This window comes from Camellia sinensis, chromosome 2, assembly GCF_055761805.1.
Source record: "Camellia sinensis isolate YWXY chromosome 2, ASM5576180v1, whole genome shotgun sequence".
In the NCBI taxonomy this organism is placed as follows: Eukaryota; Viridiplantae; Streptophyta; class Magnoliopsida; order Ericales; family Theaceae; genus Camellia; species Camellia sinensis.
The window spans coordinates 201,077,238-201,097,700 of NC_138962.1; the positions used below are offsets into that span (position 1 = coordinate 201,077,238).

Sequence of the window (20,463 nt, forward strand, 5' to 3'; positions counted from 1 at the left end):
AATGAATGTAATGTTTGGTGCAACATGTTTTAAGTTGAAAACTATTAATCAAAAATATCTCCCTTAACCTCTTAATAATTATTATTTTTTACTTATTTAAATTATTTTATCTCACAAATCGGTAGGATACCAATAATAAACTCACAAAATTAAAAGTAAAAAAAGAGAAGAAAAGAAAAAATATAAATAACTTGGACCGATTTGGTATAAATAAAAAAATTAATAATTAGAAAAACATCACTTCTACTTTCCAAGAATCTGTTTTTTTTAACTTTTTTAACAGTGCTGCTACAGACCCCACGGGGGGTCGACCCCCAGTGACGTGGCGGGCCTTCATTGGCCAGTTTTCTATTTTTTTTTTTTTTTCTTTCTTCCAATCCCGCAGTGCCACGTGGCACTGGGGGGTCGGTGGGGGTGGCATTTGCCGGGGGTCTAAAGTATTATTCCTTTTTTAAATTATGTATCCATTAAACTTTCCTTTGGCATTCCAATTTTGGATTAAATTAATCATAAAATGATAAAATATATTAAAAAATCAACCAAATAAAATGTGACTTTCAAATCATAATCATTTCATTTTTTCTTTCATAAAAATCAAAAAAACTAAAAAAAATTATCCTAAACAAAACTTTTTAACACAAATTAAAATAGTCAAAAAATCAATCCACATCCTAGGCAAATCCTAAATTATAAATAGAAACAAATTTCCAAAATTAAAAAGTCAGAAATAAAGTAAAACTAATTGCACCAAATATGTTCAAAATATGCAATTATTGTTTTTGGCAATAGTACAAATCCATAAAATAAAAAAAAAAAACCCCCAAAAAAATAAATCACAATCATCCTAAATAAAACTCCAATTTAAGAATTGTTTGAGATAACCTAAATAAATATATTTTTTATCTTTTTACAAAAGATATATAAAAAAATAAAAAAATAATGTGATAAAAAAAATAAAAAGATAAAAAACTAAATTATTTTTAAATTGTCAAACTTGGCCTCCAACTCATTTCCAAAGCCCTGTTTGGTAAGACTTATTTTCAGCTTATTTCAACTTAATTTAACCTATTTTGATGTGCTTAATTTAACTTAACAATACAACTTATAACTTTTTATAAATCAAAAATCAACTTATTCTGTAAGTGAAAGAGGAAAAATTTAATTTATAAGTCAGAAATTAACTTATGTTCACAATTATAAATTATAAACTGTTAAGTTATAAATTATAATCACTTTTCCACGACTCTACTAAACTAAACGGGACCAAAATAAATTTGAAGGTACTTTTTCATAATCCATAACATTTGTGTTATTTTTAACTTGACCTTAAAACATTCTTCGACACTAACAATTATTCCAGCCAAATTAAAACAATTCTTCAACTATACCTCTTTAATTCACTAATAACAATAAAAAAAACATTTCTGCAAACAAGTAAAAAAGCAAAACCAAATATAAAATTCTTACATAATGCTCTATAACAAATCACAGAGAGATGTGTGTAATCTACAAAACTGGGAGGTTCCAATAATTTGTTTAATCCCTAAAATACCCTTTCAAAAAACACAAGTTCCAATCCAACCCCCCTCCTCACTCTCTCTCTCATCACTTTTTTCGTACAGAAATCAATAAAGTGGAGACCGGTGAGGAGTGGCCTTACGACGGTTCATCATACCCACCGAAATCTCCGATCCCGGCGCACATACCGGCCGAAATTCCGGCCGAGACGCCGAAACGCTGCTCCTTTTCTTCCTCGCTATCTCGGTCGTGGCGGTGCAACCCATTGTCCGGCAACCCACCTCCCCGGCGACACCGCCACTTCCGCTCGACCCCGACGATGTCCTCAGCGAGCCGGCCTGTTCCAGAACCGTGTCTGGGGTCATTTGGCCGTCGTCGAAACCCGATTCAGGCAACGTGAGGTACAAACACTCGAAGATGTAGCTGGAAAGCTTGCCCTCAGTTCTCAGGATATGTTGAATCTGAGAGAAAAAGAAGAGAAACCCAGATGAGAAAAGGTGGAAATGGAAAATGGGTAAGAGAGAGACTGGTGAGTAGACCTTGCAGGAGAGAGAACAGAAGAGATATGGGTCTTGTAAGCCTCTTTCGCAGGTGAAGCAGATGTTGCCTGAGCCTCTACATGACCGAGTCTGTGGCCTTTGATTTAGAAACACCACTTTTGCACTGTTTGTCGTGTAAGACTAGCGAGAGAGAGAGAGAGAGAGAGAGAATCAAAAACCCAGTTCAGTAATTTCAAAAAAAAAAAGTGTAATTTGTTTGAAAATTTTTACTTACTTGAACAAAGGCACAGTCCATTAATTTCTCAGCATCACCCAATCTTATAACATCATGATACACATACCTTCTTATCTGAAACCAATCATAACAAGATCTTCAATTATTAAGCGCGCGCGCGCGCGCACACACACACACACATATATATATATATAGAGAGAGAGAGAGAGAGAGAGAGGGAAAATTGAAAGAGAAGTGAGAGACCTGTAAGAGGCGGTGAGAGCGATGAGGAGACAAGCAGTGAGGGCAAATACTATGGCAACAATCCAAGCAAAAGATGTTCTTTTCGTTCTTCTTAGCTTCCTCGTGAATTATACAGGCGTTGAAGAACTTCTCTCCTAAAAGGGCTTCGAGCCACCGAGGAAGATGTGAAGAGTCCAACTGAACAATTAAAAAAAAAAATTTCAATTCAATTCAATTCCTTTTCAAGTATGAATCACTACAGAGAGAGAGAGAGAGAGAGAGAGAGAGAGAGAGAGAGAGAGAGAGAGAGAGTTACCATGTTGTATTCTGTGGTGTTGAACTTTGGTGGGAAGAGGAGAAAGAGAAAGTGTAGGTGTGATATTGGGTTATGAAGGCGGTGATGGAGTGGTCATTTGGAGGGATTACAGAACGGGGGGAGAGAGAGAGAGAGAGAGAGCACGCGGCGCCTGGCAAGAGAAAGAGCAGTGTTTTGATTACTGTTACCAATGAAAGAGTGGGAGAGGTTGGCGACATTTAAAGAGATGGGGGTGGTGATTTGCGTATTGTGTACTATTTCCGTCGCTATTGTAATAAAAAAAAAAAAAAAAATGTTAGACAAAAATAATTAATTTGGTGAAATTTTTTTATCAACTTGTTATCATTTTCATTTTTTGGGGGGCAAAATAGTTTTTTAATATTTATTTATATTTCTACGATAGCAGAGCTGCTCGGAGTAACTTTGTAGAATTTTATTTTTAGGGTTCTTTGGAATATTTTAAATACATGTGATAGAGAGTTGATGTGACTTAGGCTTAGTTTGGTATAATACAAAAAATAATTCCGATTCGTAACTCGAAATTTGGAGGCTCGAATTTGGCTCGACACCAAAACGACGTCGTTTTGCTTTTTTCTTTTTTGTTTTTTTCTTTTTTTCCCTTCTTTTTTGTCTGAAACTGAGACGAAGAAGAAAGAAGAGGAGGGGAGGGAAGGGGAGAGAGAGAGAGATCAACCTCCGAATTTGAACATGAATTTTTTGTTCAAAATCTTATACAGATCTAGATCTATTATCATCAACATCAATTTTTTTTTTTTGTACAAATTTTTTTTGTTCAAAATCTGCAGACTCAGATCAGATTTTTTTTTATCAAAATCTGAAGCTGTTGTACAAATTTTTTTTGTTCAAAATCTGATGCAGATCCAGATCCATTAAAAAAAATTTTTTTTTGGGATCCAGATCCAGATCCAGAGCAAATTTTTTTTTCAACAGCTTCAGATTTTCATTATCTTCAGAATTGCAATTAAACTCCCATTTTTAATTCAACATCTGGATCAAACTCCTATCTTCAACATCATCATCTTCATCAACAAAAAAAAAAAATTCCTCTGCAGATCCGGATCATCTTCATCATCTTCAACATCATCATCTTCATCATCTTCAACATTTTCAACATCATCTTCATTATCTTCATCAACAACAAAAAGATTCCTCTACAGATCCGGATCAACATTATCATCATCAATTTTTTTTTTTTTTTTTTTTGCAGATCCAGACTTAGAAAAAAAATGAACAGATTTTTTTGCAGATGCAAATGTAGATCCAGACATTATCCAGATGCAGATGCAGATTTTTTTTTTTTTTTTTTTTGCAGATCCAGATTTTTTTTGTTCATATTTTTGATCCAGATACAGATGCAGATTTTTTTGCAGATGCAGATCCAGACATCAAATTTCCCTTCTCTCTTTTTTCTCTCTCTCTCTCTCCCTCCTCTTCTCTTCCCTTCCCTCTCTGTCTTTGTGTTCGAAGGAATGAAGAGGAAAAAATGAAAACGAAAGAAAGAAGAAGAAAAAAAAAATGCCCAAAACAACGTCGTTTTGGGCCGTTCGGGCCATTCGAGCCAGACCAAATTCGAGCTACGAGTCATTTTTTTACAAAAAAATCAAAAAGCCAAAAAGTCACTATCATATTGAAGTCACATCATCTCATTTAAATCACATTATCTCTCTACCACATCACTTCAAACACAACCCATATTTCACGTTTTTTTTTAAAAGTCAAAAAGTACACTTATTTATATCATCCCAAATAGTGACTTTTTAACTTTTTGACTTTTTTAGAGGATGACAAACAATGCCTTATTATTTGGAGAGTTTGTGTCAAATTTTAAAATTTATTAGATAAAAATAATTTTAATAAATTTTATAAAAAAATTAATTATCTAAAAGTTGAATGAGGGTATTTTTTTATTTTTGATTATTAATTATTGCTTTACAACAAGTTGCACTAAATAGTTCTAGAGGAGAGAAAATGTTTTTCGTAATTAAATTAAAATAAATTTATTTCAACAAAATATTTTTTAATTTTAAATGATGAAAAAAAGTGAACTAAAATTTTATTAGTAATACTACACTATCATCACCATTATCACTGTTACCGCTACCATTAGTAACACCACCATGTTATCATTACTGTTACACTCATTATCAGCGCATTAATTTACATAACGTATACATCTGAGTTGGTGTAAACATTATCACATATTTAATTTTTCAAAAAATGCCCTTACTGGCAAGTAGCTAACAGTTAAAATGATTTTTCTCGTTAACTAAATTATTAATTTTTTGTTATCATCAAATTATACAAAATTTTGAACTACTTAGCATGAGTGCAAATACAATTCTATATTAAACTGATTAGGTTGTTTTGGATAATCTAAAAGAGTAAATCGTTAAAAAACCCAAGCTAAGGAAAGTAGGTATAATATAAGGCATTAGGTCCAATGGATATATTTTATTGGCAAGAGGACTACCCGTTGTGAAATATTTTGGTGCGAAGTCGTTTTGTTAGTTTTGGATGACATTTTGTTTTGTAATTTTACCTCTTAATTTACCTGTTGACTTTTTTTTCACTATTTGTTCAAATTTATATCTTTTTGTTTAAATTTTTCGACTATCTATTTAATTTTTTTCCCTTATCTGTTCAAATATTTGTCCAAATTTTATTGTGTTCAATTTTTTCTCCTAAATGCTATCTATCTGTTCATTTTTTTCTTTTAAATTCTATCTATTTGTTCTTTTTTTTTCTTCTATATGTTCAATTTTTTATTTAAATTCTATCTATCTATTGGAATATCTATCAAATGCATATCCGTTGAAATTATCTATCAAATTATTTTTAATCTGTTAAAATTTGTATCTATATTTTCAAATTATTTGTATCTTTTTCTTTTCCTCTCTATCTATTGCAATATGTTTCACCATCACCATCATCATTATCGTTATCATCATCATCAACAGCAACATAAAAAGAAAAAAAATCTATAAAAAAAAAACTATATGTTTCACCATCACATACATAGCAACAATAGATAGGCAAAAAAATATCCAAAAAAAAAAGTATGTTTCATCAACACAAGCCACTAGAAATTTTGAACATATTTGAGGCAATTTCGAAGAGCTCAATTAGATTGCCATCGTGAAACCCTTTTTCTAACAAAGATCAATACCAAATTTGGATTTATACAAACACACAAACACACACACACACACACACATATATATATATAGGGTCTAGCTTATCTATATGGGCTCTAGCTTGTCTCCAGATGGAGATCAAAACTAAACCATCCAGTCCGTTCCATGGGCCCCCTTCGATGATCCAAACCGTTTACATTTGAGGGTTCATCGAGTACAATATTGTTCCCATAAAAAATCAAATCGATCAAATAACGGCAATTACGTGTTCAAATTTGTTTTATATGAACCATTTATTTTTTCACCGTCCATTTTTTTTTATACAAACTGGTTTGAACACGTAGTTGTCGTTGTCCGATTAACTTATTTTTTATAAGGATAATATACCCAACGAATCCTAAAATACGAATAGTTCGGATTATATAAGTGGGGCCCAAAAGTGGGCCCATGGAGCGGATTGGATGATCTAATCTTGATCTCCAACTAGAGACAACCTGGACCCTATATATATATAAAACCTGTAAAGCCCTCGATCTAAGGTACAAACACATGTACACAGATCTTAGATCTAAGATCTAAGGTTGATACGGCCCGGGGGGGGATGTGAGAGAGAGAAAGAAAAGTCAACACACAGAAAGAGATTGCGATGGTGATGGTAGTGGCTTGACAGTGGTCTAAGGTAAGCAGATTTAGGAAGATAGAGGTGAGGGACGACGAAGGCAATCTAAGGAACGACGAAGATAATCTGACGACGGAGATGATCTAACAACGACGGCGATAACGACGAGGTCAGAGAGGAGAGAGAGAAAGAGTGAGTGTATGCACAGATTAAGTGGTAGAGGGCGGAGTGATTAACGGCAACGACAGTGGACAACGATGAAGAAAGAGATTGTGACGGTGGTGGTGTGTCGGACATGAAGAGAGAGAATAGAGAGAACAAAGGGTTTGAGAGAGAGAGAAAACAGATGGTTTTGAGTTGGTTTTCATCGTAGAGCAAAAATATATATGAGTAGTCTGATCATTTTACTAAAGCTTGTCCTTATAGGCAAACTATTTAAACGCCTAGACTTTGACCAAATATATTTTATTTTGGATTTATGAACCAAGAATCTAATCTAAAATAAGTCACTGTTTTTTAGTATTTTTTTTTTTCAAGAACACATTAAATTTTTTTACTTTTCTGTCCATCTTTATAAACAAAATAAAAATCTAATTTATTTTGAAAATTTTCAAAAAAAAATTTAAAAGAAATCTATTACTTGTTTTTGTCTTTTTGATTTAACGTACAAAGGTTTTAGGTTTAAAACTTTTTATAATTTTAAAAAAATCACTAAAAATAAAAATAAATTAACAAAAAAACTAGAAAAAAATGATTTGTTTTCTTTCAATTTGAGAGAGTATTTTGACTTGATAGACCCATTTTGATATCAATTTCGGTAATTTGAATCATTCACATTTTATGAATCATTAACAAGAATATTCATGTAAAGGCTCTGTTTGGAAGTTAAGATTGGACTAAAATAACCAATAAAGACACAATAGACTAATAGTCAATAAAGACAAAATGTTACATTCAAACCATATTCTTTTTTACTTTTTATCTCGTAACCATCAAATTAACTATAAAAAAAGAAAAAGAAAAGAAAAGGCAACTATCTTCTCAAACATAACTTTTTTAGTTAGACTAAAATAATCAAAAAGTTAAAAAAATAACTAAAATAGCCTAATCCCAAACGGGGCCAAAAATCAAAATGATCGAATATCATGTTTGAATCAAATTTGTATTACAAAAAATGAATAATTATTTTTAAAATTATATTTATAATCTATTTTTTAAAAAAAGTTACCGATATTTGATTATTTTTATTTTTTCCATAAATATTTTAATCATTTAATCTTAAAAAAGTAAAAAATCCAGAACACTCTTATAATGAGCCTTCGTTTGAGTTGCGAGTTGGTTTTTTAACTTTTTGGTTTTGGCCTGGGGCTAAAAAACCTTATTTGTGATAGGCTTTTTGATTTTTTAAACTTTTATGAGAAAACAAATAAAATGATTATGGCCTTGTTTGGTGGAGCTTTTTTAAGTTAAAAGCTTATAATCAGAAAGTAAAAAACTAAAATCACCCCAACTCCAACTTTCAAATAATCAATTTTTTTCAACTTATTAAAGTTATTTCTGCCTAATAAGCTATAAGCAGAAACTATACCAAACAGTCTGGCACAAACTCCTAAATCAAAATAAATTATAATTACCTCCCAAAGCTGTAACAAACAATTCTTATAGTTTGAATGTGATATTTTACCTTATTAACTGTTTAACCTATTTTATCTTTTAAGGGTTAAAATAGTCAAAAAAAAAAAAAAAAAAAAAAAATTATGCCAAAGCCTATGAAACTGAGGCTATGTTTTTTTTGGATATGTTTGGCATGTGATATTGAGGCTATTTTAGTTACAAAATGACAACATAGATTAAAAAGTCAATAAGACAAATGTTAGGTTTTGGCATCCATTAAAAAAGCCAACAATTCAAAAAGTTACTATCCTATTTAAGTCACATCATCTTATTTAAGTCATATCATATTTCTACCATATCACTTCAAACCTAACACATATTTTATAAAAAGTCAAAAAGTACACTTAACATCCCAAACAACCTTAAAATGTCACATCTAAATCATAATTATTTTATTTTTTCTTTCACGAAAGTCAAAAAAATCAAAAAAACTCATTCTAAATGAGATTTTTTAATCCTAAGATAAAAATAATTAAAAAGCTAAAAGCATATCTCAAACAAAGACTGAAATCAAAAACTCGATGCGAAACTCAAGGGTGTTTTGAAAAGATGGTAAAAAATTAGTTTTTGACTTTTTACCAAGTTATTTTGGCTTTTTTGAAAAATGATTTAGAAAGTTGGTAAAAAGTTACTTTTTTGTTTTTTTGTATAATATTTATTTATGGTGTCACATCACATTAAAATGATCAAAATATCCCACCAAACTTAGGAAAATTACTTTTTAATCCATATGATTGTTTGAACAATATGTAATTTCATGGAGGGCAATTATATAAATTCCCCTCTTACGTTTGTCTCCCTTCCCAAATCAACGGGAGCTTCTATTTACACACACAACATCCACTCTCTACACATCTCTCCTCACTACACTTCCCACACACTTCATTCATTAAGTGTGTGTATTGAAGGTGTTTGGTGTGTGTATATAGAAGCTCCCTAAATCAACCCACTTGCTTTTTTATGCTGCTTGTTGCTTTTTTTGGAATGCTGCAAAACACAACTTCTTGCCAAGTTCCCAAAATGCCACTCACTAAACGACCCCATAGATCAACCAACAGCCTACGTCTCCAAAATCTTAAAACGTTTGGTTTCAATTTTTTAAATTTAATTTTTTTGAATTTTTTTTTATTTTTGTATTTTTAATAAATATTTTTAAAATTTTAAACAAATTTTTTTTTTAATTTTTGGATACACCTTACTTAAATGTATTTAATAATGAAATATTTTTAAAAATTAATAAACACACAAAAATACGAAAAATATATTGAATTTTTAAATTTTTGTTATTTAGTAAATTTTTTAAAAATATTTTTACAAATATTATAATTTTAAGTGTATTTATGTTAGGTGTGTTTAAAAATTAAATAAATTAGTTAAAATATTAACAAAATTCAATGAAAATAAAAAAAAATACGAAAAACCAAAAATGTAAATTTTTTTAAAAAGTGAAAACCAAACAGTGTGACATGTTTTAGTAAATTTTTTTTTTTACTTTTTTAGATACACCTTATTTAGATGTATCTAAACAATAAAATTTTTGTGAAAAAAAAATTTAAAAAATTAATAAATATACAAAAATATGAAAAATATACTGAATATATATATATATATATATATTTGGCATTTAATAATTTTTTAAAGATTTTTTCACAAATATAGTTTTTAAGTATATTTATATATATATATATATATTTGTTATGTAGTGTATTCTGGGTCAGTTTATGCGTACCAGACTAATTCCCTACCGTCCGAACAAGTCTTCCGAAACAAGGCTTACGCCCTGCGGTCCGTAATCCCAAGAAATGCGTTTACTGGTTAGAGGATTCGAACCTGAGACTTGGGAGGGAGCAAACTTCTAGACTCCAGTTGTCATCCACTAAGCCAACTAGGGGTCTTTTGGGAAGCAAGTAAAAAGTTAGTTTTTCCGCTTTTTACCTATTTTTGGGTCACATTACTTCTTATATTTTTTGTTCACGAAAAGACAAAATCGAGTCAAAAAGTCAAAAAGTCAATTTTTTACTAACTTCTTAAAACACCACTTAAGGCCAAGTTTGGCATGTCAAAGAAAAGTCAAAAAGTCAAAAAGTTACTCAAAAAGTTAAAAAGTTAACACTATTCACTAAAAGTCAACAATTACGGCTGCACAACTCTCAATCTTAATTTTCTCCTACAAATCAATTTTTATAATTTTTTATTACACATTTTTTCATAAAAAGTCAAAAAATTAATCCAAACATCTATATTTTCTTCCTCAATTTTTTAGTTCAAAAAGACAAAAGTACATTTATTTAGGACACTTCAAACAATCCCTAAGTATATGTATGTTAGATGTATCTAAAAATTAAATAAAATATTAAAAAAATATAATAAAAATAAAAAATAAAAATAAATAATTTTTTTTAAAAAAAAATTTCAAATCAAACAACCTGTATAGTATTATTGTTTGTAGCTTTCTGGCTAAGCTTTGTTGCCCCTGGCGGTTTAAGTGCTAAATGACAAGACAATGGTGACTTTTCTCACTTCTCGGTGTAAAAAACGGTAAAAGAGGAACTAGCTTTAGCCTTTTTGAAAACTGGACAAGTTTTAAAACTCTATTGACCATTGTCACCTATTCATTTTGGGTGCTGTTAAACTCCTCGAGTTTAAAATTAAATTAAAATTATTTATCTAGCTTTCATAATTTATTTATTTATTATGTGTGTGTGTGTGTGTGTGTGTGTGTGTGTGTGTGTGCGTGTGTGTGAGAGAGAGAGAGAGAGAGAGAGAGAGAGAGAGAAAAGAAGCTACATTGGCTCACATAACGAATTGTAAATTATCTCAATTCATTATTCATTTTTAAGCTTTCGTTTAGCATTAGTCAATTTTTTTATTTTGAGATGTTTTTAGCCTATTTTTTTAAGAGTTGTTTGAGATGTCCTAAATAAGTGTACTTTTTAACTTTTTGGATTATAAAGGTGAGAAGAAAAAAATGATTGTTTGGGTTAACTTTTTAACTTTTTACGAAAAAATGTGTATTAAAAAATTATATAAATTAGTGTGAAGGAAAACTTAGGGAGAGTAGGCAGACGGTAAGGCAAAGTGATTTGATATAAGAAATGGTTGCCTCATTTTCGAGCATTGCATTAGACCATATTGTTTGGCCCGTAGGGGCCCACCACAGGTCCCGTTTTACTAATTGGAACCGTTGAATGTGTAGAAATCGTCGAGTACTATATGTTTGTAAAAAATTACATTGATCGGATATCGATAGTTATCTGATCAGATTAGTTTTTTTTCAATCATTAACTATAACACCATCTGTTTTTTTTCTTTTCTTTTCTTTTTTATTTATAAAAAAATGATTTGATCATGTAGTTAGCGATATCCAATTAATGTGATGTTTTACAAATATATAGTACTCGACGAGTTTTACACATTACATGGTTCAGATTATCAAAACGGATCCGTGATGGGTTTCCATGGGCCGAACAGCACCGTGTTGTTTGTACACCCCGCTTGTGCAATTTTTCGAAAAAAATGAGCAAAAGTCTGTGGGACATCAAACTGAGTTGTAATAATTTTTGTGTAAAATTATTTTTTTTATTTTTTTGGGTGAATAGTGATAACTTTTTAACTTTTTTAGTAAATTTTTGACTTTTTAAATTATTTGGGGTATGCCAAACCAGCCCGTAGTCTCGTTTGGTTTTTGTTTATGATTTTTTTGACTTTTAAGTGTAATGATTACGTGTAAAAAGTAGTATTTTGTCTTATTGACTTATATAGTTTATTTTATCTTTTTGTGATTATTTAACTCCAAAATGTTAGCCAAACCATGGCTAAATGAGGGTCTCCTTTTAAATAAATAAAATTTTTATAATCAAAATTTTAGACGAATTTTAGAAATATATAATTATTTTAAACTTGTTAATCAATATTCTTATGACACTAATCATCAAGACCCATGTAACTAAAAAACACCTGTATTTTGATGATTAGAAGTTATTTATCATTTCATTTCATGTATCATTTTATTAGTTTAATAGGTCTCATTACTAGCATAGTGGTACACAACATGTAATAAATAAAATAGGACAAATTATCCCGGTAATTATTGTAGTTTACCTTTTGCATTAATTTTTTTTGAACAAAACCTTTTGCATTAATTTGATCCCCAAATTTTTATTGTGCCAATTATACTTTTAATTTTGTCATTGTTTCAATTTTTGATTGAATTCAAGAGGTGAAATAGTTATTCACTATTCTCAAAGTAGTTGAGAGATTAATATCTAATTTGAAATTATCTGTTTCTATCCAATTTTAAAACATGCATTATCAATTAAAAAAATAAATTAATACTATGTAAGAAATTAAAAAAAAACAAAATTAATATATAAACTAATTTAACACAAAAAAATAAAGGAGAAATTATAGATCAATGTAATTGTACAAAAATAATACAAATTAATGGTAAATTTTATCAATTTTAATAATTAAGAAAATAAAATTTTCAATATATTTGTAATTATTTTTTTAAACTTACACTGAATTATAATATTCCCAAAAATAAATTACAAAACTTGCGTATATAATTGACCCAATAAAATATAACAAAAACTAATCTTTGTTGCATTATTGTACATAAAAAGTCAAGGATATTATTTGAAAGACTTACCAAGTGTTTTTTTTTTTTTTTTTTTTTACAATGTAAGGTATCCTGGATCAACTTATCGTACCAGATTAAATTCCTATAGCCTAAACAAGCCTTTCGAAATAGAATTTTAAGCCCTGCAGTCTGTAGCCTATAGAGTATTTGCTGGCAAGAAGAATCAAACCTAATACCTTGAAGGGAGAAGACTCCTAAATCTGAAACCTCATCCACTATGCCAAACCCTTAGAGTTGACTTATCAAGTTTGTTAAGAGTTTGTGGGAAATTTTACTGTACACACCTCTTGAAATGAGCGCACCATATGTACCCTTCATTTTTCTAAAATTACACTAACTTCTCTTGAAGTTTATTTTGGATTTGCATATTCTTCCAATCTGTTAGTTGACTGTTAGTTTGACTCACGATTTTTTTTTTTCAAAAGTCAATAAATAGTTGTTAGATTAGCGTATATGAGAATTTTAGTTTGGTTTGTATAACATTTGAAGTGATTATCTTGTAAATTAAAAATAAAAGAAATCAATTAATCATTTTTTAGGTAAACAAATTAGTATGAATTACTGAAATTATATGAGAAGAAATACAAGAACTTATATGTATGTAAAACAATAAATTATATATATAATCGAACCATATGAGTGTCAAAAATATTATTTAATACTACTCAAATAAATATGTATAGTGTCCCAAATTGATTTTTATTAGTTTAGATAGTGAAATTCATTAACTTTATCTTATTTTTTAGAATACAACTCAATTGTATAATATCAAGTATTGATTAAAAACTACCAAATAACTTATCTTATATTTATGTAATTAATTTTTTAATTTATTTCCTCATCACATTTGTGGTGTTGATTATCACAAATGTTATAATAAGTTTTTTTTGAATCATATCTAAAAAATGAGTCATAACCAAATACCATATAAAGCATAACCAAAATCATAATTACACAGTTAATGGTTACCAATAAATATACCTATAATATTAAAAATATCTATAATAAAAATATCATAATAAGTTTACTAAATTACTAAACTAACCCTTACAGAGAAGGTTAGTATAATTTCATAAGGCGAATTACATTAACGGTCTCTATAGTTTGGAGCCTGTGTCACTTTGGTTCCTGACTTTTCAATTGTGACACATTTGACCTTGAATTTTGAATCTTGTTACAAATAAGGATAATTGAAGATATCATTGTTCAATTTTAAGGATAAAGTTATCAATTTGATAAAATATAAATTAATTTGATAAAAATAAATGTCAAAAAAATATTTTTAAATTTTTAAAAATTATTTATACCCACCAAAGATAAAATTACTTAAAATTAATAAATTTTTATACATTTATTTATTTATTTTACGAAATTAATTTTTATTATATGTTTCGATAATGATCATATAATATAAGGTAAGCCCACAAGCTCTCAAATTCGCATCCGTATCCTCTACAGTCCTTCCTCTACAGTTGTTCCTAGAGTTCCTAAAACCGCATCGTTTTGATTGTTAAAAAAAAATGTGAAACAGAAGCAACAGAGGGAAACGAAGTGAGAAAGAGGGAGACACAACAGCAATACATCAACAACCATTACCTAGTTCTCTACGTTGCTGCGTCTCCCTCTCTTTGTTCTCCTCTGTTATTTTTATTTCCCGTTTATTTTCTTTTTCTTTTAATAATTAAAACAACACTGTTTTTAAGAAGTCTACGGTAGAGGGAGGACCATAGGGGATTCGGACGCCTCAAATTAATATTTAAATTTGAAAAAATCTCCTTATTTTAAAACTGTCACATTAAAATGCTATTTGCCCTGTATATTTTGGCCATGTCTGAGCTGACCAGTGTAGCCCCATATATCAGGAGGTACCCCCACAAAGGAAGATAAGGCCTTAAATTACAGCTATTGATTTTAAAGGCAAATGATTTTTGCCAAGTTTGGTATGCAAGTTCTCTGAGGTTGCAGTGTGTGTGTGAAGAGAAGGGATACGCATATCTGTGGGACTGGAGTCACGCGTGGTCAAAGTAAAGGATTTTCCATTACCGTGGAATACAGGGACCAATGTGTACTGTCTACTACAATTTGTTTTTTTGTTTTTTTTTGGATCAAAACTAAACTGGTAAATTACACTTCACCCATTTTATATTTCATTATTTTTTTTTAATTTGATTTTTAATTTTTTTTTTTAATTTGGTCTATCATTTTTTGTTTTTTTTGGTTGTCAAATTAAGTTCTATTTAAAATTAGATAGAAAATACTATATTAACTGTCACGTGGAATAAACAAATATTATTATATCTTCTATCTATACTATTATTAACTGAATGCCTCGATTGGTTTAGTGAAATCTTAGGAGACATTTGTTTGGGGTGATTCTATTTACACCCAAATAGTAACTTAGTGCAGCCAACTAAGATTTTGAAATTTTAGCTCCTACTATACCCTAATGTAAATTTACCAATAAAGACAATACACATTAAATTTTAAAAAAAAATGTTATTTTTTTCTCATACTATACCCTAATCACATATATATATTGTTCATATGCTTTTTTATTTTTATTTTTAATCAGATCTTCACAATGTATACAAACAGATGATTTTGGTCTCCATATAACGAAATCAATAGAAAAAAAATAATGATTTAGAGGAAGAGACATTTTATTGAACTTTTGTGGTGGTAATGGATTTGAAAATTGCTTCATAACTGGAGATGAAAGATGAATGTATAAAGATTTGGGACAAAGAAACAAAGAACACTGTGGAAAATCAAAAAAGAAAAAAAAAATAAATCTAATAAAATAATAATAAAGAAATCTTATGGAATGATTCGTATTTAAGTCTTTTTCTATTATTTTCCTAGAACGAGCAAAAGCTTCTTCTTTGGCAATGACGAGGCTGCTGATGACGATCTAGGGAACCAAGTTTTTTTTTTTTCATAATTTGTTTATTATTTGAGTGTATTATAAATTGTGATTTTATCTTTGAGGGTAATTTAGAAAAAAAAAAAAAAAGGTATATTGAGAGTGAATTATAATTCTAAATAATTTAATACGGAATACTGAGAAATTGAGAGTACTAAATGATTTTTTGGGAGCAAATAGAATCACCTGTTTGCTTGGGGGATTAGAGTGTGGGATATGACCCCATATCCATTGCATGTGATAGTTCAACGTTTGGCTCAAAAAATATAAGTTTGACTAATAGTCCAACTGGACTATCAATCCCTTATTTGAGGGATTATTGTGTTTCATGTAGAGATGGCAATTTGAAACCGACCCGACAGGAATTCCCGACCCCGATTTGAGATGTTTTTCCCTAAAAATACTCCCGATGGGGAGAAGACGGTATTTGAAAATCAATCCCCGATCTGTTTCGGGCCGGGAATGGTGATCAGTGTTCAAGCCCCGGCACGTCCCCGGCCCCGAATTTCCCCGAAGTAAAATTACTTTTATACCCCTGATATATATATATAAAATAAACCAAACCCTAGTCACACACAATACAACTCATGGTCACTCTCTCACTGATCTCTCACTCTCTCGTTCTTCTCTTTCACTCTCTCTCAACTCTCGTTCTTCCCTCTCTCTCTCTCAACTCTCTCACTCTCACTTTCACTGTCACTCTCACGGTCGCCTCTCTCTCACCACCATCGAACTCACTGTCGACCTCGCCGCAGCCACCGTCGACCTCGCCTCAGCCTCTCACAATCGCCTCTCTTTGAGCGACTCTCCACCGTCGACCTCTCACAGTCGCCTCTCTTTCAGATTATTTTTTTTAAATTTAAATCTGTTGATGATGATGAATCTGTGGTTGAATCTGTTGGATTTGTACTCAGATCTTGTTGGTGATGATGAGATTTTCATATTATTTTTTTTTTCAGATTATTTTTTTTTAATTTAAATCTGTTGATGATGATGATCTGATCTTGTTATTAAATTTGGTATGTTGTTGTTGTTGAATATGAGTCTGTGGTTAGAATTTTCTTGGGACTGAAATTTGAATCAGATTTGGGACTGAATTTTTTTATTTTTTTTTGGTCGGGGAATTTCCGGGGTTGGGGAAACCCGATTCTTGTTAGGGGGCGGGGGCGGGGGCGGGGGCGGGACCGGTGATAGCTTCTCTGTCGGGAATCGGGGTCGGGGAAATTTCTACAGTCAGGGATTGGGGACGGGGAGGGCGATCCCCGGCCCCGCCCCGCCACGCCACGTTGCCATTCCTAGTCTCATGGAGGGGGGGTGTGCGATAAAAAGGGTGGGATAACTCCTCCTCTAGATTGGAAGGCTAAAATGACATTTTTTGTTCTCAATTTTTTTATTTATAATATTTTTAATTATACGTAGTAAAGTAAAATAAAATTTAAAAATTTCAACTAAAAATTAAATTAAATTAACTATCAAATGAATTATAATCCCCCTTTAAAAGTTCAATTTATTCAATTTATTTAATTAAAAATAAAATTAAAACTTCAATTTATTTAAAAGTTCAAATTAAAATAAAATAAAATAATCTCAATTAAAAATTAAAATAAATTTATATAATTTTTATTGATGTTCTATTTATTTAATTTTTTTAAAGTTTAATAACTTGAAATTTAAAAATAATAACTTGAAATTTAAATACTGAAATTAAAACTTACAATATTTACTGGAAACTGGAAAATACTTCAAAATACATACTCTAAATTAAATTTAGTGCCTGTTTGGGAAGTGGGTTTGGAGGTTTTTTTTGGGCTAAAATAGTCACAAAAAATAAAATAGGCTTTTTAGTCCAATAAGACAAAACATCATATCTAATACATAATCATTACATTCTTTCTCTCACAAAAAAGCCAAAAGCCTTCCTAAACCACGCCTTTTAACCTCAGGCTAAAATAGTCAAAAAAGCCAAAAAGTCAAAAAGTCAACACACTTCTCAAACCAAGCCTTACAGAGAGAGATATTTTTTAGGCTATTGGGACTCTCGTTCTAACTCTGCCTTGCAATTGACTGAAGACGCTCTTTTATAGGAAAAAAGGATGATTGTGAGACTTGTGAATTGGAATCTGGCTGAAAAGTAGTACATGGAGGCACATGGGTCTTGTCTGCTACTTTCGGTGATTGACTAAAAGTTGATTGCTGCTTTTGACTATTCTGGACTTGTCTTTGGATGAATAGTGAATAGTGACTTTTTTTACTATTTCGGCGGAGAACGTGACTTTACAGTGAATTGATGGGGAATCGATATATAAATATCAGCAGCTTTTCTCAAAAATAGAGTAGTGATTGAAGCTGACATATATATATAGAATCCAATGACTATTTGGGTATATGGGTCCTAAGCATCTTGAAATTGTGAACCATATGGATCTTGACTGTTAGATGCTTCAGAGGAGGCTGAATCGTCTGTAGTTTCTTTTTCAATTTGTGGCTTGGCTTGGGCCATAAGGAGTTTAGCCATTTGGATTAATTCATCACTGGAAGTGTACTTGGGTTTTGCTTCGGGCTTTGACTTGAATGACTTGGATTTGGAGGGTCCAAAATTGGCTATTGGGCTTCTAAACTTGACTGTTGAAAGAGGAAGTGGGCTTCTGTGAGTGACTGGAGCAGTCGAGTTCTGCTAAGCGAACTTGACCATTGTTGGAGTTGGAGCATGAATGTTTAAAAAAATTAAATAAAATAGATACATATCGGATTCAATAGAATAGTCAATTCAAACATCTAATCCCATGACTAAATAAATATAGGATTTAATAACATAGTTCAATCCAGACATCTAATCCCATGACTAAATAATACAAATCTAGTCCAATCAAATAGTTCAGGGACAATGTATTCCAGGACTAACAGTCCGGTAGATTACAATCTCCCTTATCCAGTCCTTCGAAACAAACACATCCTTACTTTCCTCATGTCACGTGACAGCTTTATCTAACTTAAAATAAAAAAAAATATTATTCAATGGTGTAACCAAATTTCGAACCCAAGACCTTAAGTTTCATTAAGAACATTCTTACTACTTAAGCAATATACATATTATGATATTAATTTCTTTATTATTTATTTTTATTTTTACTTATCTGAATTGCATATAATCACATGTGCCACTCACTAGTTTGATTTTAAGTTTGGATTAGAGGGGCAAGCTAGATATAATAATATGTTTTATGCTATATGATTGTCAATGTGACATTTTTCTGTTTAATTTTAGACAAAAATTAACTTTAAAGTAAATTGAAAAAAATTTGAAACGTGAACATCTAAAGTATAAAAAAAAACTTTAAGAATCAAAAGAAAAAAATGATAAAACACAAATGGGATAAAGTGTAATTTATCCCAAACAAAACATAAAGCCCACAAAATTTTATAAGGTACATTACATTTTGACCCCCTTCTATCCCTTTGAAATAACACCAACACCTTAATCTCTGAAAAATTACTGACTTCTTCAATTTCTTCTAGAATATTAAATTTACTATAAACCCCATCTATCATTTGCAACCTTTCTTCTCACTCTTTTCTTCTTCCTCATATCTACACTTCCTCCCATCATTGGATCTTGACAATTCTATTCAGCCTCCGTTTGGGAAGTGGGTTGGCTTTTGGCTTTTGGCTTTTTTGACTTTTTTGGCGATTTTAGCCTGGGCTTAAAAGCTTGGTTTGGGAAGGATTTTTTGACTTTTTGGCTTTTTTGAGTTTTTTTGTGAGAGAAGAATGTAATGATTATGGGTTGGATGTGATATTTTGTTTGTTATGGCTAAAATAGCCTATTTTGTTTTTTGTGGCTAAAATAGCCAAAAAAAGCCTGCAAACCCACTTACCAAACACAGGCTCAACTTGTTTAGTTTCTAAAATTTAGGATTCATTTTTTTAAAAATTACTTTTTTTATTTTTCATATTTTTTAACTAATTTTTTTAAATATTTTAAACAATTTATTTAATTTTTAGATACACATAACATAAATATATTTAAAAAGTATAATATTCATGAAAAAAATCTTTAAAAATTTCACTAAATACCAAAAATATAAAAATTCAGTACATTTTTCATATTTTTGTGTATTTATTGATTTTTTAAAATATTTTTTTTATAAATATTTTACTTTTTAGATACATCTAAGTAAGGCGCATTTAAAAAAGTAAAAAAATTGCTTAAAATTTTAAAAATATTCACTAAAAATAAAAAAATATGAAAAATAAAAAACTCAATTTTAAAAAAATTGAATTCAAAAAATTAAAACCAAACCGCTGATTAGTACTCTTAGTACTCATATATATATGTGTATATATATATATATATTATATTTTTTATAAAATTATAATAGTGTTAAGGCCGCCTTGGCTAAGGTCATTAAGGCTTCTACCTTAGACCCCAAAATTTGGCCCAAAAATAGGACCCTCAAATTCATTAGTAGTATATTCAAAATTTAAATAGGCCTAATTTATTTTTGTTCATTTAGAACCAGTCTAAAGGGTTTCAAAAATTTTTGTTGTGCCCAATTAAAAAAACATTTAATCACAAATGAGGTTAGGCCCAATTGAAAAAAAAAATTAAAACATATACAAGTATAGTTGGCCCAAATAATGAAATAAATAATTTTGTCC

General features: G+C 30.1%; 1 protein-coding gene across 1 annotated transcript; it reads right to left on the reverse strand.

The window, feature by feature from the left end:
- Positions 1 to 1,363: 1,363 nt before the first annotated feature.
- LOC114274951 (protein RGF1 INDUCIBLE TRANSCRIPTION FACTOR 1) lies at positions 1,364 to 2,928 on the reverse strand. The gene is made up of 5 exons (XM_028216933.2): positions 2,792 to 2,928; positions 2,497 to 2,673; positions 2,293 to 2,367; positions 2,058 to 2,198; positions 1,364 to 1,979 (listed from the first exon to the last, which is right to left on the reverse strand). The coding sequence occupies exons 1-5, from the start codon at positions 2,792 to 2,794 to the stop codon at positions 1,626 to 1,628; spliced, it is 750 nt and encodes a 249-aa protein (XP_028072734.1). The 5' UTR covers positions 2,795 to 2,928; the 3' UTR covers positions 1,364 to 1,625.
- Positions 2,929 to 20,463: the final 17,535 nt, after the last annotated feature.